This window comes from Poecilia mexicana, unplaced genomic scaffold (assembly GCF_051168715.1).
Source record: "Poecilia mexicana isolate PSO_F unplaced genomic scaffold, ASM5116871v1 scaffold_1, whole genome shotgun sequence".
In the NCBI taxonomy this organism is placed as follows: Eukaryota; Metazoa; Chordata; class Actinopteri; order Cyprinodontiformes; family Poeciliidae; genus Poecilia; species Poecilia mexicana.
Window position 1 is genome coordinate 16,397,058 of NW_028263370.1, and position 23,511 is coordinate 16,420,568.

General features: G+C 37.4%; 3 protein-coding genes across 3 annotated transcripts in view; 2 read left to right on the forward strand and 1 right to left on the reverse strand.

Annotated features, from left to right (window-relative positions):
* Nucleotides 1-8,682, forward strand: part of prr36a (proline rich 36a) — a 35,306-nt gene extending 26,624 nt beyond the window's left edge. The window contains exon 7 of the mRNA XM_088005493.1: nucleotides 2,114-8,682. Within this exon, the coding sequence (XP_087861619.1) occupies nucleotides 2,114-3,054 (941 nt within the window). The 3' untranslated portion in view covers nucleotides 3,055-8,682. The remainder of the gene's footprint in view (nucleotides 1-2,113) is intronic.
* A 996-nt stretch (nucleotides 8,683-9,678) lies between these two features.
* On the reverse strand, nucleotides 9,679-14,329 carry cunh19orf67 (chromosome unknown C19orf67 homolog). The gene is made up of 7 exons (XM_014986189.2): nucleotides 13,844-14,329; nucleotides 12,474-12,648; nucleotides 12,249-12,393; nucleotides 11,471-11,571; nucleotides 11,148-11,384; nucleotides 10,576-10,728; nucleotides 9,679-9,996 (listed from the first exon to the last, which is right to left on the reverse strand). Exons 1-7 carry the CDS (start codon nucleotides 13,983-13,985, stop codon nucleotides 9,873-9,875), a joined length of 1,077 nt encoding a protein of 358 aa, XP_014841675.2. The 5' UTR covers nucleotides 13,986-14,329; the 3' UTR covers nucleotides 9,679-9,872.
* A 5,697-nt stretch (nucleotides 14,330-20,026) lies between these two features.
* Nucleotides 20,027-23,511, forward strand: part of pkn1a (protein kinase N1a) — a 61,860-nt gene continuing 58,375 nt past the window's right edge. Inside the window, exon 1 of the mRNA XM_014986202.2 lies at nucleotides 20,027-20,868. Within this exon, the coding sequence (XP_014841688.2) occupies nucleotides 20,848-20,868 (21 nt within the window). The 5' untranslated portion in view covers nucleotides 20,027-20,847. The remainder of the gene's footprint in view (nucleotides 20,869-23,511) is intronic.

A 23,511-nucleotide genomic window follows, 5' to 3' on the forward strand; every position in this document is an offset into this window, starting at 1 on the left:
GCCTCATGTTGATGGGATGATGCGTTCAGGGTCAGCCAAATAGCTCGGCTCTGGGGCTTTGTGTGCAGAAATGAAATCCAGCTGTGAGCGTTTCCCAGCTGAAGCCAAGCTGTTTGTGCTTCCCTGTATGTCTGTCAATGCATGGGGGAGCTTTTGCATGCATCCAAGGTGGACTAACTGAACTTTATACACTGGTGATTTGTTGTTGAGCTCGTTGAGAGCGTCTCTGTGGGTGTCCACGTCTCACCGGGCTGATTGCATATACAGGAAGTTTGGCTTCTTTTTTTGCACTAAAGTCTTTCTTTTCTGGGTCTCATTTCTGAGAAAAGAAAATGGGTTTGCACTTTTGCTCTCTGCACAAATTTCCCAACACTTGACCACCCCCAATCACCTCACTCTGGCTCTCTGAGTAAATAATGAGCCTGTTCTGCCACTGCTGCACAAAAATACAGTTTTCTGTTTATATAAGTAAGAAAACAAAAGTTTACTGCTGGTTGTTTTGGGGCTGTAGGCAAATGGAAAAACTCTTGAGCTTGGCTTCACAATCCTTTCACTTTTTCCTCTGGTATGAGGACCGACCTTCTTTATTTCACACACTGCAAAAACACAAATGTTACCCAGTATTTTTGTCTAGTTTCATCTGCAAATATGTAAGTGCACCTAAAGTAACTTTCCAGCAAAATACATAAGCTTGTTTTCTGTAAAATAAATAAATAATAATCTAATAGGTTAAAAAAAAAAGTACTGGCAGATTTTTTTAAGTGAAAAAATCTACTAGTGGATCCAATACTTTTGTCTATTAAAGAATTAAACATATTTATCTTGCTGAAAGCCAAGTTATTTGTCTTATTTTAAACATATTTGCACTGGAAACTTGACAAGAATTCTTGGTAACATTTTGTTTTTGCAGTGCATCCTTCTGCTGCTCCTCACAGCTGTGGTCTGTCTCTATGCTGCTCATCAGATGTTTCTCTATAAATAATTTATTTCAGTAATTTAGTTCAAAAAGTGAAACTCAACATGTTTACCTCAGAGGATTACTCTGCCACCACCATGCTTCATAGTAATGGTACACTGTAAAAACACAATCTTTCCAACTATATTTGTGTAGTTTCTAGTTTCAAATATGTTGCATTTGAAACAAGACAAAAAATAACTTGCAAGCAACTTCACAGCAAGACATACAAGCTTCTTTTAAGACTAAAAGTTCCTAGATTTTCACTTAGATTGGAAACATACAAGTGAAAAAATCCAGAAATGTTGTTTTGCGTTTTCAATTGTACGAATATATTTAAGTTTTTGCAGTGTAAAGAACCATGTGCACACTGCAAAAGCACAATCCTACTATTTGTCTAGTTTCTAGACAAATAGTACACTTGAAATGAAACAAAACTAACTTACAAGTAATTTGCAAGCTTGTTTTACGTAAATTCCTTAATATTAATGAATATTTTCCATTGGAAGATCATTTCACTTATAACATTTAAAAAATGTCAAAGTGAAATAAAGGAATTATTCATTCAAAATAAGCTCTATCTTATTTTGAACTTATTTTTGTCTTAATACTAACATATTTGCACTAGAAACTAGATAAAAATACTTGGTGAGGTTTTCACAGTGTAAAATTTTACCAAGTTTTTTGTCTAGTTTGTACTGCAAACGTTTTAGTACATTTGATTTAGAACAAAAATAACTTCAAGGTAAGTTTTCAGCTTGTTTTGATCTTGAATATTTATTTTTAAAAATGACTAGTTCCACTGACAGATTATGTAACTTATAAGAAGATATTTTTCTTATTTTAATTTAAATAAGCTGATGGTGGAACTAGTATTTTTAAAAACTGTTCTCAATAATAAAGCTCCATCTTGCTGAAAAACTTTTACGTTTTTGTCTTAAGTGTACTAAAAATAATTGTAATATCAACTAAAAATTCTTAAGATCTTTTTGTTTTTGCAGTGTATTGTTTTCTGAGATGGTGAATTTGAGAACCAACAATCATTTTGTTCCCTGTTATGAAACAGTTTGACTTTTTGAACTGGATTACTGATAAAAACACATTTTTCGGTCGTTGCGCTCCGTCTCTGAGGCGTTTTCTGCTTCCTGTCACCAACAGGCTTTGTGGCGATCCCACACCGACGCGATCACTCGTCCTACCCCAGAACTTTCTGCGACCTCGTCAAACCAGTCATCAGCGCCGCTGCTTCGCCCAAGCTGACCTGCACCGACCTGCCGCCCCGGAACCTCGGGCAGCAGGCGCTGAGCCCGCAGCTCCGCAGGCTGGAGCAGCACCAGAGGCAGCTGCTGGAGCTGCAGCAGCGCCGGGCGCAGCAGAGCCGGCCGCTGGAGGAGGCCGAGCAGGAGAGGAAGAGGAGGGTGGAGGAGGAGCAGAGGAAGAAGAAAGACGAGGCAGAAGAAGAAATAAAGAGGAATAAGGCAGATGAGGAGAGGAGGAGGAGGGAAGAGGATGAAGAGGAGGAGCTGCTGCAGCAGAGGAGAGATCTGGAACTGCAGCTGCAGCAGCAACAACAGGAGCTGCAGCAGAGGCAGCAGATCATGCAGTGGCAGCAAGAGCTACAGCAATCCAACAAATCCCAGACTGCACTGCTGTCCCCTTCGTCTGGACTCTGCACCATTTATGAAGCCTTGGAGAGCAGCGAAGACGAAGAAACGCCAGAGCAGAACCCGGACGCAGACCCGACCCAACCTGGACCGGATCCACACGAACAGATGTGTCCCAGCTGCGACTCTGACCGACCGTCTCCGGAGCAACCGCCGCCCCTCGACCTGGACTGGGGGAAGAAGGTGGACATCGTCCAGCAGCTGATCAACCAGACGCTGCTGCTGAACGGGGACGGGTGCTCCTCCCTGCTGCTGCTGCCTGGAGGGGCGGGGGGCACCCTGAGCCCCCTGGAGAGCAGCCTCTGGCCCAGCCTGCTGCCCCCGCTCACCCCTCCGTCCGCCACAGTCACCTCCGTCAGCAGCTTCTCCCCCGAAGCCACCGGCAGCTCGCCGCAGGGCGAGTGGACGGTGGTGGAGCTGGAGACGCATCACTGAGGCTGAGTGTGAATGTTTTTACATATTTATTAAAGCTATTCAGACATCATGATGGTGTAATACGAGATGGATAATCTGTGAAAATAACAACCAATCAGAGCCAGGAGGAGGGTCCTGGCGCTGTCAATCTACCTGATGTGTGTGCTGCTAAATGTATTGAAGGCTAAGAAACAACTTAACATTCCAGGAAAATCATTCATCCACCAGTCTGAGCATTCATGACAGGATTTGTTGTGGTGAAGCAACTGCAGTATAACGGAGAGAAAAGGGGGGGAGAATATAAATGGCATGTACACAAGCTTGATTGACAGCACTAAGACCCTGCACCTGGTTCTGACTGGTTGTTTCTAGTTGGCATTAGGAGAAGGAAAAGCAGTTTATTTTTTTTTTAACTTTTTGTCTCTCACACCATCAGTGAAAGTTTTAACAAATATGTAAAAACTTTTTTTTTTTTTTTTTTTATGAAAGTTACATACTGCAGCTTTAAGGGGTAGTTGTGGAGATGCACTGCAAAAAACAAAATCTTACCCAGTATTTATGTCTAGTTCAGGCATCTGCAACTTTGGACCTTCAACAGTGGCTCTTAATAAATCTCTTAAATTAATAAAGAACCAACTAATAGATTAAAATATAAATTTAATCACAAATGTTGGTTTAAACAGCTGTTTTCATGTAGTAAATTAATTTCCAACAACATGACACTAAAAATACCAGTGATTGATTTAGATGTATTATATTTTTAAGTTGCAAATCATGTTTTGTTTTTCATTTTCTATAAATTTAACAATCCCACAGAAAGAAACATATCAATTTTCCTTTCTCTTTATTTTAAAACAAAAAAAATAAAATGAAGTTTATTTTAAATTACAAATATGGATTGGATATTTATGTAAAAAAAATTGTCTGTCTTTTAAAATCATGTAATATTTGTGGCTCTTATTTATCCTAACTAAAGGTAAACTTGGCTCTTAAGGTTGTAAATGTTGCAGATTCCTGATCTAATTTCTGGGGCAAATGCAGTTTGATACTTCAAATAAGACAGATAACAAGTAACTTTTTAGTAATCTAAACTATAGTCAATAATTCTTGAATCTTTATAAAAAGTACTAATTCTGCCGGCAGATTTTTTTTCACTTATAACAAGACATTTTTCTCACATCGTATGTTAGATAATTTGCCAGTAGAATTTATTAATCAACAATTACTGGCTGAAAACAAGCTCCTAATTCTTGCTAAAAAGTTACTTGAAAGTTTTATTTGTCTTATTACAAGTTTAATGAGAGATTTGCACTAAAAACAAGACAAAACTGATTCAGATTTTGTTTTTGCAGTGAATAACAAGTGTTTGTTTTCTCACAGTTTGGATTTAAAGGTTTTGATGGTGAAAAATTACAAAAACTGGAGACCAGACTCCACCTGAGAGCAAATCTGACTTTTATTCAGCAAAAAATTACCCAAAAGAGTAAAAAAAAAAGTGTAAGCATTTTTCTACTTGGCCTTTATTTCTTGTATAAGTTAATTATGGTGACACTTAAAAAAAAAATCTGTCCCTTTTTTAACCACTTTCTTCCTGTTGAGAGCTTCCGATCCAAACAGGTGTGTAGATGTACAAAGGCACTTAAAGGCATCGTAAAAATCACACCTGTCAAACAGCAGCGGCGTTCAGCTGCTGTCAGCTAATCCTGGATTAGGCCCACTGTGGATGGGATTGGGGTTTTCTTACCCCTAATAAGGGCTTTTACGCTTCAAAAACACAAAACATTACCAAGTACTCTGCTCTGGTTTTAATGCAAATATCTTAGTAAACTTGGAATAAGACAAAACTAACTCGCAAAAACATGGGAGTTTGTTTTAAGTCGATAATTCCTTAATATTGATGAAAAAGTACTAGTTCCATTGGCAGATTATTTCACTTGTACCAAGACATTTTCCCATGTTATAAGTGGAACTAGAACTTTTTCCATCAATATTAAATTATCTTGCTGAAAAGTTACTTGATAGTTTTGTCTTGTTTCACGTGAGAAATTTGCATTAGAAATTAGACCAAAAGTACTTGGTTAAATTATTTTGTTTTTGCAGTGTAGGTGGTGATTCAACTCTTGGAGAAAAAACAAACAAACAAAAAAGAGTCAAAACTGTTGGCAGATTTCACGATATAAAAATCTATCAAGTTTGGGTTCACTTTTTTTAATCGAAAGCTTCATATTTGATGTGAACAGACAGCAACTCGGCTCTAGAAGTGATTCCTTCAGCTCCACAAACTGCCTCTGCTCGTAGTGTCCAACTCATCGGGCTTCATGATCCCCACAGAAATCTGAGCGCACACGAACGCATCATGGCGCCAGTCGCTCGCCTTCACACTAGATGCCTCGCACGCATCGGGTCGTGAGGTCACAATAGGAAGGTGTTGCTCACCGACACTGGATACGACCGAACCGAGCCGACCGGTTCGGTTCCTCATCAAATGAAAGGCGAGACTGTTTGAATCCTTAGTTTACTGGTCTTCTAGCAGATTGCACTTAAACTCTTGAAGTAATATAAATATATATAAATATTTCAGACCAAATCAGGTGGGTATAAGGGACTTCCTGTTGATCACAGCCGACTGGTGAAGTTTATTTTTTAGATTAAAGAAAACGTTTGATCTCAATCTGCTTATGAGCTTTTTGATGAAACACTGGAGCGCGGCTCTGATAAGGCCTTAATCCTTCTGTTTTCAAATGCGTTACTGTTTAAATGCAATTTGAAGTTAATTTTGGAAAGGTTGTATTTTTTATTGTGCTGCTCTGGTTTGAAAAAGAAAACTCTGGTGGATCAGACGACCTTAGCCTGACCTTTCAGAGCACTGCAAAAACACAACATCTTACCAAAGTGTTTTTGTCTAGTTTCTTGTGAAGGGGTGTCAACAGTGCGGTCCAGGGGCCGTTTGCGGCCCGTTGAGTAGTTAGGAGTGGTCCTGGATGCAGCCTAGAAATATCAGCAAAAGGAGCCGACACAGAGGGAGACTTTTTCTTTTTTATGAGATTTTTGATGATCAATTTACATCTTAAATAGAAAGTTTTAGACACAAATCAAGTGTGTTTTCTTTTATTAGCCATGTTGTTTTTATTGTTCATAGTAAGTAGGGCCACAAATCTCCCAATGACGTTTTACTCAAAAATAGATTTAGTTTCATCAAATAATTAGAATAAACTAAATCCAGTCAAGTATTGTCAAAGACTGTTCTCATGTTTGGAATAAACTAAAAAATGACATCTTGACCAACAATTTAGGAAACTGTCCAACTTTGAGTCACTTTTAATGACTTTTCATATGTAGAATATTACATGTTAATCTTACAGAGCAGGTAAAAAGGAAAAACTTCACAATAAAATTATTTTCCGGTTTTAACTGGGAAAAATATACAAATTGTGGCCCCAAGTATTTTCAACTTGGCGATTTTAGCACATGGTGCAAATTAACATACAAGTAATTTTTCAGCAACATAGGAGTTAGTTTTAAGCAAATAATTCCTTAATATTAGTTTTATGAAAGTACTACTTCCACTGGCTTTTCCCCATGTTATAAGTTAAATAATCTAACAGTGGAGCTGTGAATTATTGCCTTACAACAGCCTGTATCTTGCTTAAATGTTACTTTTGTTAACTTGTAAGTCAGTTTAGTTTTGTATTAAAAGTACACTAAGATATTTGCACAAGAAAGCAGACAAAAATACTTTGTACTGTCAGAATATTTTGCATTTTTGCAGTGATTTGATCTCTTCCAGAAACAAAGCACAAACGGCTCGTCGTCGTCGTTTAAAAGCTTGATGCACTCCTCATTTTCAGGAAAGTTTTCCAGATTTTTTTTTTTTTTTTACAGCTTTTGCTGTGAAGATGAGCTGAAACTTTCTGAGTCTTCTGATTGTTGTTAAAACTGTGAAAAGCTGCATGGCCTGTGCAGCTGTTTGTCTCTCCATGTTGGACTGTCCTGTTGCGTGTCTGTCAGTCTGTGCTCATGTTAAACCTGGAACTTAGAAATGCACTGATTTGACTTTAACTGGATAAAAACCATTTCCAGCTTTCTTTCTTTTCTTTTTTTTTTTTCCCCCCTCTGGGGATAAAACGTCACTAATATGCTGAAGGATCTTTGATAGAAGTAGTTTTGGATCTCACTGAAAAGTTGGGAAATATTGGATTATCTCTAATTTGTTGTTGTGTTTAGGGAGCAAAAAAAGGTGGGAGATTTAAATCCGGACCTGTCGATCACAAATCAGACCAGTTCAGGAAAAGTTACCCAGTTTACATTAAATCTGATGGATCTCTAATATCAGACGTGCTGCGGCTCCTTTTCTCCTGTTGGTTCTTGGCAGCAGACACAGAAACGTCAAATTTAGTAGCTTTCAAACATTTTCAGTTTTCTCCGTTTCATATCCGTCTAAGACGGGAGTCTGCAACCTAGAGCGCTTTTAGACCTTCAACAGCTCTTAAGAAACCTGGCTTGCATCGATTTCAACAGTTTTTTTTTATGTAATAAATTGATTGTCCACAATAAAATGACACTAAAATATTGTGATAGTGTTATAGATCTATTATTTCTGTCAATAAGTTGGAAATCATGTTCAGTTTCCAGAAGTTTATTTTATGCAAATGTTTTCTTTAAGCTCTAAAAACCAGGATCTTTAAAAATGGCAACAAATTTCCTTAAGTAGACGCTTACCAAAAGTTTTAGGTTGTTTTATATTTTTTCTTTTTTTAAAACTGGTCATGTAACATATGCGGCTCTAATAAGTCTTATTTAGCAGGACTGTAACAGGTCTGGTTTTTAGTGAAAATTTCTCTGCACATTTGAAATAAGACAAAAGTAACTTTTCAACCAGATTCAGCAGCTTGTTTTAAGTCAATAATTATTGAATATTGATTAAAAAGTTTTAGTAGCACTAAAAGATTATATCACTTATTAAAATTTCAACATCTTACATAAGGAAATGTATCCGCCTTATTTTTTGCAAATGTTTTATTTTAAAATCTGAACACAGAAATAAAACGGGGAAGTTTTAAATTTTCATTTCTGAAAAACTTTTAGTTTTTTGAAGGTTTTGTTACATTTGCGGCTCTTAATTTTGTAAAGGTTGCAGACTCCTGACCCAAGATGCTCAACCAGGTTTGTGTAGCGTTTGTAGTTGTGCTGTTTAAAGACTGATCACTGTATTGAGCAGAGTCTACTTTACTTTTCTACGTCAGAGTTTTAGAAGTATAGCAGCAGAGTTCTATATAGATTTTACTGAGTAGCTACTAAGATGATTTATAGGTGTTTATTCTTTATACTTAAATTGCCTTCCCTTGTCCATGTAGAAGCGATGAGTTTTTAATAGTTCAAGGAAAACAGAAGTGGCCCGAAAAGGACTGCAGTCGTTTCTCAGGATCAGAGTTATTTTCTTCACTCAGATGTTAATTTATTAAAACATCAAATCTGGCCTGTTTGTTATTAAAACCAACCTGTTGAAGTGAAGCAAAAGGGACAATTTCCTCCAAAACAATGGCAGCTCGTTTAAATTGTGATATTTTCTGTTTTGTTTTTGAGAAAATTTGTGATTGTAATCATTTCAATGCAATGTTTCATGTAAATAAAATACTTTTTTTTAAATAACATGCCTGGATTTATTTGCACCAAACAGCAACTCTTAAAAACAATCTACAGAGAAAAGTTATACTTTTACAAATCCATAAAGAACAGGATTGGCAGCAAACATGTGCAGTAAAAAACATTCGTAAAAAGAAATTTACATTCTCTAAACATTGGTGCTGCTTTTTAACTTTCCCAGGTTAGAAAAATTACAAAACAACCTAAATGGATGTCGGCATCGTGCTGAGGGTTCTGATGGCACAACATGGAGGAAAAAATGAAGAGGACGACTTAGAAACTCTTCAACCTTCCTTCTTATCCGCAGCTAAATGATCAACGCTGAGTGTGTCGGCAGAACAAAGATCCCCAAAACATTAAAACTGGTTTGGTAAGGATTTTATCCGACTAATATTAAGCTTCATAAACACTTCAGGCCTCAACATCATAAAAAATTTCTGAAACACGACAAAAACACAAAATCTTACCAAGTATTTTTTCGTCTAGTCTCAGTACCCTTGAGATAAGAGGAAACTAACTCAAAGCAACTTTTCAGCAAGATATTGGCTTTTTTAAGTCACAAATTCATCAATATTGAATATAAGAAAGTACTAATTCCACTGGCAGGTTATTTTACTCATAAAAATGTTATAAGTGAAATAATCTGGAACTTTTTCATCAATATTAAGGAATTGTTGACTTAAACTCCTATCACTTGCTTAAAAGTTGCTTGTAAGTTAGTTTTGTCTTATTTCAAGTGAACTAAGACATTTTCACTAGAAATACTTTGAGTTTGTGTTTTTGCAGTGAAATTATTAAAACCTGAGCCCTCTCCAGAAAACCAAACAATTTGAATGAATGTCATTTCTAATGATGAGAACAGGTCAAAAATGAAGCCAGGGCCAATTGGAACAGCTACAAAAACAATATAAATCTAAATTTTACATATAGATATATTTCCACCAAATGTTGGTTAGTGTTTAAAAACCCTTTAAGATGTATCTTCAATCAAGGGAAAGGAAAATCCTTTCAAATCTTTATTTCCAAGCCCAAAATTGTCATGCTATTCAGATGAAACTTCTGATCAGAACCGAATATCAGTTTAGCCTGATGGCTTCAAAGCTACATCCTGACACTCCAGGTTTTCTCCAGGCAGCAGCAGCTGCTGCCGTGCATTAACTAACGTGTGTGTGTGCGCTCCTCCTGCAGGCCAGACCTCAGTCAGCGTGGCACGTCAGCAGCAGCTGCTGCAGATAGTCCGTCGCCGTGCAGCTGGACGGCTCGTTGCGGCCCAGGAACAGCAGCCTGCGATAGCTGGCCTCGGGGACTTCGCACAAGATCCTGGAACGAAACCACAGCGAGACGTCGCGAAACACAGACGTACTGGGTTCACACGCTTTTCCCTCAGTAAAAATCTAGGATTTTTCAGGCATTTTCAAGGTAAGTTTTCAAGCACATTGGAGATTAAAACAATAAAAGAAACCGTTTCAATTCCCTACACAGTTTCAATGATGTTGTTTAACATATAACATATAAGAAACTTTTGTTTTAATCACACATTAATAAGTAATTGAGGTAATTAGAAATGGTAAATATTCATTACTTTGGAACAATCCAAATAAACTGTGTTAGGGCAAAAGTACCTTAAAGCTCCAATCAAATGCTTAAACACAATATACAAAATATAATTTACATCATTTTAACTAACCTGAATCAATAAAGGACGTTAGATTGAACTCTTTTACAAAAATGTCATGCATTTACAGGGATTTCATATAGAAATCAATCACTTTCCAAACCTTGAAATTCAAGCATTTCCATGATTTCAATGAACCCCGGCTTAATAATTGTGGTTTCTTAAAAATAATTCTCAAAGTAAGCATGAAGAAAAATTAGCATACTGATAGATTTCAGCTTTACCAGTCGTATATGTCATCTGTAGTCCGTTCTGGCTTCACCTGCACCCACTGACCGATGGACCACATCCTCACCACGTTATCGTTGGAGGCGTCTTCGTTCTCTGAGTCTGGGTCAGCATGTGTGTTGAGGATGTCCTCATAACACAGGAAGTAGCTGAAAGAGGCAGTTTGAACAGCTCACATAGTAAAGGTCATCTATTATACTTTCTTGAACAGGTTAGGATTGGCTTATGGGCTTAAAAAAAACATGTTCATTACATTTTTGGCACAATCAGCTGTTTTAGAGCCTCTTGTCTCTTTAAATCCAAATAAACTGCTGCTGGCCACGCCCCCTGGGCTGGAGTTCTGCTTGGGTTGCCAAGTAACCGGCTGGGCTCTGCTGAGGTTGCTAGGTAACAGCGGAGGGTCAATGGAATGTGACTTAACAATAAGGTGGTATTTGAAACGGCTCTTTTTTTTTTTTAGAAGCAATTGAGATCCAAATGGAAGAATAAAAACGAGCAAAATGTGAATTTTGCATAAAAGGTCTCCTTTAAGTGACAAACACACATCAAATAAACTCTCCAGACTCACTAGTCAGTCTGGATCTCTCCTTCTTCTTCTTCTTCTTCTTCTTCTCTTTCTTCTTCTTCTTCTTCCTCGCTGTCCTCTCCTCTCCTATGATCCTCTTGGAATCTCTGCACATTCCAGCGCATGCGTTTGTAGACTCCAGTGTCGACGCGGGACAGATATGGTGTCGGCTTGCAGTAACGGAAGGTGGTCACCTTCATCTGGCCCAGCTGAACCTGGCCAACGCAGAAGTGAGATATGCTGGGGGGGGCAGACAAAGGAGCACAAAGGGTTAAATGGCATTAGATGGTCACAGACATAGAAAATCAAGCAGATCTCAGCTCTACCTGTTGGGTTCGGACTCGTCCAAACTGATGAGATCATAGCTGGCGTAGGTCAGCAGCAGCTGCTCCAACCTGTCACACAGCTGCTGGGAGAAGCTCAACAGCTGCAAGCAGAAAGAGCGGCGCTGCAACGTCAACGTGTTTCCCTCTGAAACGACTGATTTTAATCTACAGAGCTGCAAGTTTATTAAATTATTATAAATAAATTAATATAATTCATTACAAATAATTATTACAATAATTAATACTGCAATAATTATTACTAATAATAAATAATGTTATTATTAGCAATTATTATTAACTACAATTAATGATCAATTAATTGTAATAAATTATTAATTATAGCCAATAGTTTGATGGTAAATTAAATTATAATATAGTCATACCTATAATAATTATTATATAATTATACTAATAAATTTTATTTATTAATTATTCATTTTATTAAATCAATTTTATTTTCTCTAGCTTAATTGATCAATTTGACAAAATTAAAATTTCTTATTTAAAAAATTATTTTAGACACTTTAATTGGAAGAAATTTATTTAATATTCGCTAATATAGGCAGAGCCGGCCCAACACATGTCTGAGTTAAGTGCCTGCTTAGGATACACCGGGAATGTTTTTTTTTGTTTGTTTTATTTATTTTTTGGTGAAAACATTAGATGATACAAACTAAATGGTATTAAAACAATTTCTATATTATATAATTTCTGAAATTATTATGCTGTCCTCAATAGCAACACAATGTAAGATTTGGATTTTCTAGGAAACATTTACTTTTGAACAAAATTCAGATGGCTTATGGGCGCACAGTGACACTGTGCTCCGACCTGTGGACTCCAGGTGGTTAAAATAAGGCTGACAGGTGTAGAGCAGGCTGGAAACTGCAGCAGCAAGAGCCTCTCTGTCTAGATGGCTATTCCTGCCAGAACAAAAACCCAATGAAGTGAGAAAACTAGACAAATTAAATCAGTTTATCATCGTCATCACTCTAACACTTACCCACTAACGAGGCTGTCCTGCAAGTTGTCCACTCTGCTCAAAAAGAACTGGAGTTGCAGCTGGATTGAATGCAAGTTCCCTGTCACCCCGCTGACCTCTGGGCAGCTGCAGGACACAGACCTGCCACAAGATGGCGCCAGAGCAACGTCAGCCAACAGCGCCAGCGGCTCGTCCTCTACATGGAAACAGATTATTTATGACATTTATTTACTTTTTGGGAACTATTAATGTTCCAACATCTTTGAGAGAGCACAGTGTAGTTTCTGATGTGATTCTACCTCATTTTATTTGCAAGCTGTTACAAAACAGAAGAGAGCCAAATAAATATACAAAATAAAAAATACATTCTTATTTATGGCATTAATATTTTGGTTTAAAAAAAAAAATTAAATAGCGTTTTCAGATGTGTGATTCATTGTCTTTAAACTCCTTTTTATCAGCTTTACTGTAATAATAATAATGGATATCAATTGTTCATTGATCTGGACTTATAATAATTCTCGTCGTTCATATGACTGGTTCCTCCTGTTCCTCCTTGCTCCTTTTTCTCTGTCTTCCAGCAGTCATTTCTCTCTAAGTTTACCCTTGTTACTTGGATCCTTCATTCAAACATAACAACACAAGCCTTTACCCTTCTGTTGTAGTTGTAACTATTCTCATGTTCATGAGGTAAAAGGTATGACCATGACAATAGGTGAAAGGTGCTGTGCTGTACCTTTTACCTTTAGCTGAGTAACTTTATTATAAAGCTACTCGAGTAAAATTTCTGGATACTATATCCATTGTGAGTAATTTCACTGAATGAAAAACGAGCTTGTTTTAAGCAAAAAAAAAAAAAAAATCGCCAGACATAAACATACTTGCAGTTTTTGTAAAAGTTTTCTATTGGAAAAAAAAAAAAATCTGAAATGTTTTTTTTTCTTTTGCCTGATTTTGTAATTATGTTACATAATACTTTTAAAATACCAACATTTCCACACAACTGCATATTTTGATTCATCTGATGTCATTTTTAAATATTAAATGATTTATGTTTTGATCAGTTAGTACCTGAGTAGCTTTTTCATCAAATACTTCTGTACTCTTACTTCAGTCATTTCTTGGGTGTTTACTTTTTTACTTTTACTTGAGTAAAAATATGCTGAAGTAGTGCTACAGACGAGTACAACTTTGGGGGGCTACTCTACCCAACTCTTGTTATCATTATGCCTTATTATGTTTTTCTGAAGTATGCAGACTGTACAGTTACCAATATTTTTAACAGTTATTATTAACACAGAAACAACTGGACAGTTTTTTTAAACGTTTTTCACCTTAAATGACAGCTGTATTAACAACAACATGTGGCTCTACAGGTGATGTGAGCAAACCTCGGAGCTCAGGGTTTTGATGTCCCTCCGTGATCTCCGGCGCTTCTCCGCCCCCGTCTTCCCGTAGCAGGTCTTTAAACGCATCCAGGGACGGAGACGAGATGTCCGTCAGAACCACCAGCTCGTCTTCGCTATCCATCATACTGTCTGTCGGGTGTTAGCAAAAAAAACTCTGTCGAAAATTAAACCTCTGTGACTTCGTGCTAATTAAAGATAGCAAGCTCGTTAGCTAGATTGCTAACAACAAAAGCGAAAAGAAAACAAAAAGCACGCTACGCAAACAATGCAATAAATGTATACTAGGCGGATTAATTTGTAAAACTATTTAAGAAATATTTTATACCACTATTACACGTGTAGTAAGTGTCTATTCACAAAGTAAACTGTTGGTTCCAAGATCGTCAAGTGACGTTACGTTCGTTGCTAGCTTCTTCCTCCATTTCGTCGGGTCGAAGGTCAAAGGTGACGGCACTTCAAAGTTTTTAATCATAAATAACGACACTTTATTATTTATTTTAAATTATTAGATATTCAAAATTATTTGTCTTAGTTTAATTATATTCATTAGAATATATTTTAATACGGGCATAGCTAAAAGCTTGGAAGTTACAAATGTCAATTCTTCAATGCGGGTTTTGGATCAAAATTTACGAGAGTCTAGGAGAGGGCCAGAGATATATTTTTGTTTATTTTTATCATAGAAGTGTAGTACAAAAGAATAAGACTAAACAAAAAGAAATAATAATAATAAAACAGGGAATTATTTTATAATTTAATATATCAAGTGAGTCAAAGTGCCACTTGAGGCTCCACTGCAGCAGGTTGCTGACTCCTGATCTACCAGATGAAAACTTTGATCCGATCACAATGTGGTTGAAGTTAAAAGTGCAACACCTTAATTTTTAATTCATTATTGGGGGGGGGGGGGCTGTGTGTGTGTGTGTTCATACAAATGCAACCGCAATCAGACTTCTTTATGAACGGTTTATGACCCCAAAGCAACCCACTCACACAGATAAAGAATGTAGATGTCACACAAAATGGACTGAACTTACATAATGCTTTTCCAATCATTTTTGACCACTCAAAGCACTTTGCACTAGAGTCACACTCACAAACATTTATACACTGATATGCAATTTGGGGTTAAGTGCCTCAGCAACACATGGTAGGAGGAAGCTGGAATTGAACCTACAACCTTCCAATTGCAAGACGACTGCTCTACCCTCACAGCCACAGACACCCATGTTCACTGTTTACAGAAGTAATAATGGAGGCCCTGCTGCCGTCTATGGATCAATTTTAAAGTTGTTTAGTAAGTAAGGGGGGTTGTCATAAGATCACGACAAGATAAAGTAGGCAAAGAAAAAAAACAAATGTCCAAAGCGTCATCTTCTGGTGCAGAAGGCATGTCTCACATCAATGACCTAAAAGTCGGATAAAATGCAACATGGCCATTCTGACTGTGGACGCTTTGAAGACAATCAGATACATATCAAATTTTGTACCATGTTTGGAAGTGGCACAAATCACATTTTTTGGAGGGAGGTGCTGGAATACATTGGAACATTGGAATATATTTCTGTGGTATAATAAACATTCACTAAAACACTACAAAGGTTTTGTGAAAAGTTAATATTTATAAACGTATAAATATTTTTTAAATCATTCTGCATAATGAAATCCCGGTAACCCCTATGTTCACTTATCGAAGTATTCTTCCTCTGTGTTTCCATGCTCTTTTCAGAACATCGGTCTTTCCTAGCCATTTGTATGTCACAGCAGTTGTAACTGTCACTGAACGCACCTTGCAGTTCTTGGATATGTAAGAAATATTTGTTTTAAGCTGTGATGTTGCTGGTGCAACATCACAACTGCTAAAAAAGATGCTAATTTTTATTAGCATCTTTATATATATATAACAGGGTGGCCGTTTGCGGTTGGATTTTACGGTGCAGAAGATTACGAAAGGTAGAGTCAGGTGGAAACAGCAGTTGGTTTATTCTCCTCACAGCATCAACACACACTCAATAACAATCAATCCTCACACAGGTGAAACTACAGGCTTAAATAGTCTCAGCTATGTTGGACCCAACCACCTCCAATTCACAGGGGGATCTCACTTAACAAATCTCCATCTATTTAAATAAAATACACTTTATTAAATATAAACATTTAAATTTACTTTTTATAACTATTTTATATTTTATCTTACACCAAATGAAACACCACAAAAAACCCATAAACAATTATCTCCCCACACTGTTCAATGGCCTCTCCCGGAACCTATAAGTGGTGTCTGGACCCCCGGGGTAGTATTTGTCCAAACACCCTGGAGAGGACACAGAAAAGACAGGTGAGTCACTCAATATCAGCACTCCACACCTAACAGATTATGCACAAACATTTGCTCAGTTTTACCCACCAGTAGCTCATTGCTCTGAGTAGCAATAATCCTCCCTCCACAGGCAACCACCTCACTTTCCAATGAGGAGCAGCTGTGCAGAGCCCAGAACAAAAGGCTACATGCTAATTACTAAAATATTCAATAAATACAATTAAAACTTCTCGAGTGCAAATTGTTGTTTATGTGCAAATCTCTGCTTAAAGTACAGTGCTAAATAAAGTGCTTGTTAATAAAGTGCAAAAAGTGCTTTTAAAGTGCTATACAGTGACTTAAATAAAAATAGACCCAGTAATGAAGCTCTCTTCATTACAATATATATACATATATATGTGTGTGTGTGTGTGAGCACGGTTTTGATGCAAAGTCATGGTGTTTTGCTCAATTTCAGGGAGTGATTGTCATATTTTGGCTGGATTTGTCCATACATGAATTGTTTTTTGTATACCAAAAGGCTTGGTTTTGGTCTCATCTGATCAGACAATCTTTTTCCACATGTTTGTTGTGTCTACTACATGTTTTCTGCAAGAAAAAAAGAATAACTGGAAACCATTCATCCTGTATGACGTGGTGACCTTAAGTGAGAAGGATAAAATCTAAATAAGATACACTTAAGTACACTGATATGGCAAAAATGTGAAAAGATTAATGTGATGGGAATACTTTAGTTTACTACTGTGTTCATATTCTTCCTTGCTCCACTGGTGGCAAAAATACTAAATTTGACTATGATTGTTTATTAAAATGTAACACAAATTCTTCTCTGGTAGGAAAAAAGGTCCCAACTGAAATGTAAAACAGCAGAAGATCCGCCTGAACGAGAAAGTTTGGCCTTTCCATAGTTTAAAAATAACAGTCAGAGCACAATGCAGGGGAACTACATGCAAATTATCCTGCCAATGACAGAGAAATGTCACATGCTGTGTTGTCATATTTTTTTTCATGCAATCAAATCATTTTATCTGGGCTTTGGTTAACTGTTAAACACTTGTATTTTGAAATCTTTTGATAAGATGAAATATGATTATAGAATACAATTACTATAATATTAGTTCCAAGCTTTTAAGAAGTTCAAACTTTCAATGATACAGTTATGATTTCTGCACTATTTTGCTGGCACTTTCTAATGTTGAAAATGTTATCACCTTTTTCTTTTGGGACTCATTTTTTAATTGGAAAATAACACCTTTTAGATTTTTATAATACACCTTCAATTGTTTTTATTCTACTTCATAATTGTCCTCTTAGTGGAGTAAGCAGTAAAAACACTTTTTCAGGGCACAACAGACAGATAACTTATTTTGTGCCGCTCATGTGTCTGTGCCGCCCTGAGCAGTGAGCCACATTACGCATATAAAACATGAACACTGCTCTGTGAACCACGCCAACAGCAATCTGAGGCAGATTTTTTTTGACATCACATATGTGTTTTAATACTTTTATGTTTCACATTTTATAATGATGTAAAACAAAAGTGTAATAAATTAATCTGCTGTCTGTAAAACCAAGCTAAGCTGTATGCATTTGATTTCCATTTGGTAACACAGTTCTCATGACGTTTACAGGATGTGTTTTTACAACAGAGTGTCAGGTTGCTCTGCTTCTGCTTTCTGCTTCCCTCCTCCTCAATTTTCATTTTGCAAATCAGTTATTCAAATGTGCTTCACTTCATCCATTTCAAACTGCTGGCACTTCCTTTATCTGCCTCCTGCACTCTGACTTCAGTGGTGTCAATTTAATCTGTTGCCTCAGCTGTCATTTTTCAATTTGACAGTCTTACATTGACAAAAAATCTATATTCAGCAGAGCTTCATAAGTTTCCCCCACTGTTCCTTTGCACTACAATTTGATTAGTTTTTAATGTGAGATTTATTTGGGGAAGTCATGCAACTGGAAGGAGAAGTAAAACAATGACAAACAACACCAAGCATATAAATTAGCACAAAAACAAGCACATTTATAAAAAATCTGCTGAACATGGAAAATAATTGCAATAATTTTAGAACATTTACAGCCTTTACTCAGACTGTAAACAACTGCACAGTGAGTCAAAACGATTTCAGCAAACTTTAAATAAGCCAAGCCTGCTGCGGCTGGTTTGGCCTTTCAATGATATTTCAAATGATTTCCAAGAAACTTATCAACAAAATCAACAGCAGTATCAGTTTATTCAACATGCCTGTTCTAAAATAAGAAATGCTGAAAATGTTGCAATCAGGCTTTCTTGTCATTTAATTTGGTTTGGAACAGGAATTAAAGTTTTATCAGCGACTGAAACACAGATTATAGTTGGGTTTTTTAGCTTAGTTATAATATTTTGTTTATACTTCTGTCCATTACTTTTCAACATTGACCTAAATTCTATCATATAATGTATATTCACATCACCTACATTTATTTAAATTTCAGCAGCTGCAATTTCTCCTTCCTCAGTCCCTGTTTTGCTATTTCAGTTGAGTCTGTTCTCAATTTTATTCCAACAAACCTTGTGAGAGATTTCTCGCAGCAAACATGATTGTGTGGTTTTTATTATTTTTGAACCAGTTGACGTAATAATAATAATAATAAAAAGGAAATATATTTTGGAGAACCTAAATTAAAATTAAATGAATTAAAATAGAACCTGGTTTGCATGGCACTCATGCGTCTTTGTGAAGGTGAAGTCAGGCCTTGAAATGTCACTACATCGTTTTGTATCACAATGTTGACACATGATAGGCTTCCCTAGATGCCAGTTCCCACTTCTGAATAAATGGTTGACCATTGTATATTGCAAAATCAACACCAAACAGTAAAACATGGAGGTGACAGAATCATCTTCTGGGGTTAAATATTTGTCAAGGTGGATGAAGTTAATTACAAGTCAGTTTTGACCCAAAATCTTCAGTATCTGCTTAGAAGTTTAAAATAAAGTTTTGCTTTTAAAAACACATCAATTCTTCTATAAACATCCACACCAAACACAAATGATTTACTAATGGCTACAAGATATGCATTATTTATTGTGCTTAATTGTGTGTGTGTGTGTTTTTTGCCTCAACTTAATTTATCATATTAAAAAACAGTTAATTGACTTTGAAAACCAGTCGGTCACCTTTTGCACCTTTTTATTAACCTGCTTATTTTTTACTTCAAACTAGCATGTTTTAATCTTAGTGAACCTGTACAGGGTTTACGTGTCATTGAAAGTGAAAAATGGTTCTGTCTTATTTTTATGCTGCACAAAAGAAGAAAGACATTTTCACAGGAGTTTGTAGATCTTAGTACATTTATGAAAGAGGATTAGGGCAACAAGAAAAAATGCTACTTTTATCTCAGACTTTTTTGACCATAGTCACAATTCTGAGAAAAATTTCTGAATTCAGTCTCAGAATTCCGACTTTTGTCAGGAATAGTTAGAATTCCAAGAAGAAGAAAAAATTGAAAGAATCAGACTTCTGAGAGAAAAAAAATTCTCAGAAAACAAAAAACAAAAAAATTAAGGTAATAAGGTATTCTGACTTTAGTCCAAAAAAAGTTAGAATTCCGAGGAAAAAAAGTTACAATTATTTTATTTGCAGTGGCCGCAATCTTCTTCCGTACATATTTCATGGCTGTACATTAGATTGTCCTGTCACGTTCAACAGTTGCTCACATAAAGGTTGCCGTTGGCAACGGTCGCTCCTCCGGGTCACCTGACACACCCGGGCGCGTTCCCGCCATCCCTCTTTGGACCAATCAGCGTCCGGACGGTTCAGTCTACCGTCGGGAGTGCGCGCGCGTGTGCTAGCTCCATGTTTGTACTGCAGCCCTCCTCACACACAGTCGCTCACAGGCTGCTGTTAGGTTGGAAAGTGTTGAGCCTCATAGTTCGGGTCCTCCTGCTCCAAAACAAAGAAAAGCGCCCTCTGTGCTGCCCGACTTTAACCGGAGCTCGTGTGACATTTGACCGACACTCTGGCTTTTTAATTTCCCATCATTTTTGCTTGAGTAAGAGGCTTGTGAAGGGGCTGACAGGCGGCTTCTTTCCCTTTTTCCCTCTTCTTAGGAGGCATGTGATACATCCTACATCCAGGAGACTGAGGCGTGTTTCACGGATGTTACCGGGAAAACAGGAGGAGGAAGGAGGCTTTTCTTTCATTGTGGATGCGCCTCACTGGAGGAGAGCTGGCTTTTCTCGGGGCACTAGCTAGCTGTTGCATGGCAGACACGTTAAAAACAGGATGGACATTGAGTCTGGAGCTGAAAAGCTTGATTTTAATCTTGTGACGTGAATTATTTTTAATCCCGCACTGACAGTTGCTTTTGGGCTTTTGTTTTTCTTTTTTGTGAGGTGGCGGCTAGACGCTGGTCAAACACACCGGGACGGAGCAGCTCAGGCGCGGCCAGGCGAGCCAACAATGCGGATTACCTCCTGACTGTTCGCCTTTGTGTGCTCACATTGCAGAAAGTTTCAGATAAAAAACTCGCGGGACGAACAGCCAGTACTTCCTCTGCTGCTCCCTTCATTGTCTTGGAAAGTAGACGCTGTGTCACACCGTGGGGGTCTGTAATCCTCACACGTGCACGGGATCTCTGAAGCTGCGTGGAGGCTAGAAAAGACCCAACAGGGACAGCAGCCATGGCGAACGACTCGGTCCAAGTAAGTTCACACCAACAGGGTTAAGTGTCCTGCGACCTCCATGCATGGGCATCCAGCTGAAGCTAGCATCTGATTCGCAGCTTTTTGATTTTAAGAAAAATGAAACGATCAATTAATCGGCTTCATCTTCAATTGAATGGTTTAAATTGCAAAAATAAATTGAAACCACATCTTTTTTATTGTGTTCTGACTTATTAGCTTAGGTGCATTACAGTATCAATGGTATATTTTTGTTGTTGTGGAAATTGCATCTAAATATTGAACATTTACCAGAAATATCCCTAGAAATGTAAATTTCAAGTTGGAGTTTAAGACTCCTGATCTCAAAATCCAATATGGCCACCTGTCTAATAAAACTTAATTCTACTGACCAGTACTCTTGGTCTCCCCCAGAGTATTATAAACCATCAGGCTTTTCTTACATCACCACCACCCTAAGAAATGTTTATTATAGATTTTTTTAAAAAATATACACCGTTAAAAGTGCTAATAAAGACATGTTAAACAGTCTCTGGTGACTCGGTTGGAAGCAGATTTTCAAATTCCTGTCAACCTCAAGCATATTTTAACACAAAAACACAGCACCCCTACCACCGGGCTTAGCATGTTTTCTGGAGGAAACCCCGAGTACTGCATGGGTCGGTGCAGTCCAGTACAACTATTTTATGGTTCATATTCAGGAGAGCATTTCCATGTCTAGTCATACTAGTGCGACTACAAACTAATTCCACTGAATCATATTTAATGCTTGTACCTTACAACTAAATAATGCCAGAATTTGAGTAACACTAAAATCAGCCTGAGAATTGTAGGTGGTACTTGTTCAACAGTTCAAGAACATGTGATTAATTAAATTGATTTAATTAAATTTTTGGTTTTTAAAGATTTCAGTTTTGGAAAATCTCTCTATATTTCCCCTATCGGTGCACTCCTTTGGTTTCCATAGTTCGAGTGATGTCAGCACACCCAATGCCTCCAACACAAAAAATAATTGTTAAAATGAGGGATGTTGATCATCTTATGAAGACAGTACGTAGTGAATAATTTAAATACTTGGCATCAAATTAGCAGAACTTTAAAACGATTGTGCAAATGACTGAATCTCTTGAAGAAAGATCAACAGAAACTGAACTGGTTACTTAAAATTCTGGTGTCTATTAAAGCTTTTTTTTCCTCATTAAATAACTTTTTTTTCAGGTAAAAATGTATCTTTTTCTGCTAATATCATGACTGTTCTCCTAAATAAACAAACATTCTTGCAACCTGTCCCAAGTACTCTGTTGTTCACCTCAGAGAAGGGATGTTTGATTTCTGTAATTTCCTTTTTGGAAAAGAAACTGAGCAAAAAAAAAAAATCTAATAAAATCTATTATAAAAACAATTGATATTTAATTTTTTAGCCACATCTCCCATTTCTAGCCCACTCAGATTGTGCAGTGGGGCTGAACAGAGTCTCCTTGGTGTTGTCCCGTGTTGCTCATGCTGTAATGCGGCCGTCCCGTTCACTTTGTGCTCTTAAGGTTTTATGTGTACTGATGCAGAGGTTAAAGGCGGGCACAATACTGGTATTTGGGGTGAAACCACTCAGGTTTCAGCCACAGTTCACTTTGAGTCCATCTTCAAAGAAATAAAGACAACCATGCTTCTCCAAAAACAGCTCAGCAACATTTGGATATCTGGATCTCCATATCTAGAGGCATGTTTAGCTGAGCCATCATGCAGGTGTTGCAGGTTGTCGGCTTACTCTGCAGTCATGTGTTTCTGTGTGTAGTTCGGGAACATCAATGCTGCTTAGCTGAATGAAGCAGGAGGCAAGTTGGCCTTTGTGTTTTCTATTATTAGAAGCAGCCCATTGTGGAAAGGGGAAACGTGCGAAAAATGCAGAAGAGGGAACAAAGTGATGTCGGCTGCAGCACTGAGTCACTCTGCTGGTGCGCCGGGTGGATCGGCGCATGGTGTGTGTGAGTGTGAGTGTGCAGAGTTATTGCGTCACCAAATGTTGACCAAACAACAGTTGTTTGCTCACTTTAGTTGGTTCGCATATACCTTATCTCTCCTGCGTTACAGCGGATCCTGTCTCGTCTTTGATGTCTTAACTGCACTCTGTTGAAAACCCTTCCATTCAGAAAGATTTCATTTAGTTTTCAGCTACAGACTCAAACATATGTCAGTGATAAAACAACTCTTCTTGTTTATTGGCCTGCCTTTAGTGCGGTATGTTACATAGCCGCTTTGAAAAGCTTTTAAAGGCTCAGTTCCGGAGTTGATGCCTTGATGTAAAAGTGGAGTTGCGCCTGTTTGTTGTCAGAGCTCCTCATATGGAAAACAACTGAGGTGGAAAGTATTTGCCAAGCTGATACAGCCACTCTATACTTACCTTCTCCTGTAGCTACAGCTTTATATCAAAGTCTCAATGTGTGTCTTACTATGCAATAAAGATACGACCTCACGTAACCAGACGCCTCTTTTTAGGGGTTGGCGATATGGTTTGAAGTTTTATCACGATAATTTTGTGTTACTACTGTGATAACGATATGAGTGACGATGAGAACAGTTTAATGCTTCTTTTTTAGGTAACTGTATGACAGACTATGTGCCACATAATGGCAAATTTTGGTGGACAGCAAATTTTCCCAATATTAT

Excerpts from the sequence above, each read along its gene's own strand:
- cunh19orf67 (XM_014986189.2), bottom strand. The coding sequence starts at position 13,985 with ATGATGGATAGCGAAGACGAGCTGGTGGTTCTGACGGACATCTCGTCT. Across the intron at positions 12,394-12,473 it reads CAGGACAGCCTCGTTAGTGG|GAATAGCCATCTAGACAGAG; the intron begins GTAAGTGTTAGA and ends TTGTTCTGGCAG. Across the intron at positions 11,572-12,248 it reads CATCTGAATTTTGTTCAAAA|CTGTTGAGCTTCTCCCAGCA; the intron begins GTAAATGTTTCC and ends TTCTGCTTGCAG.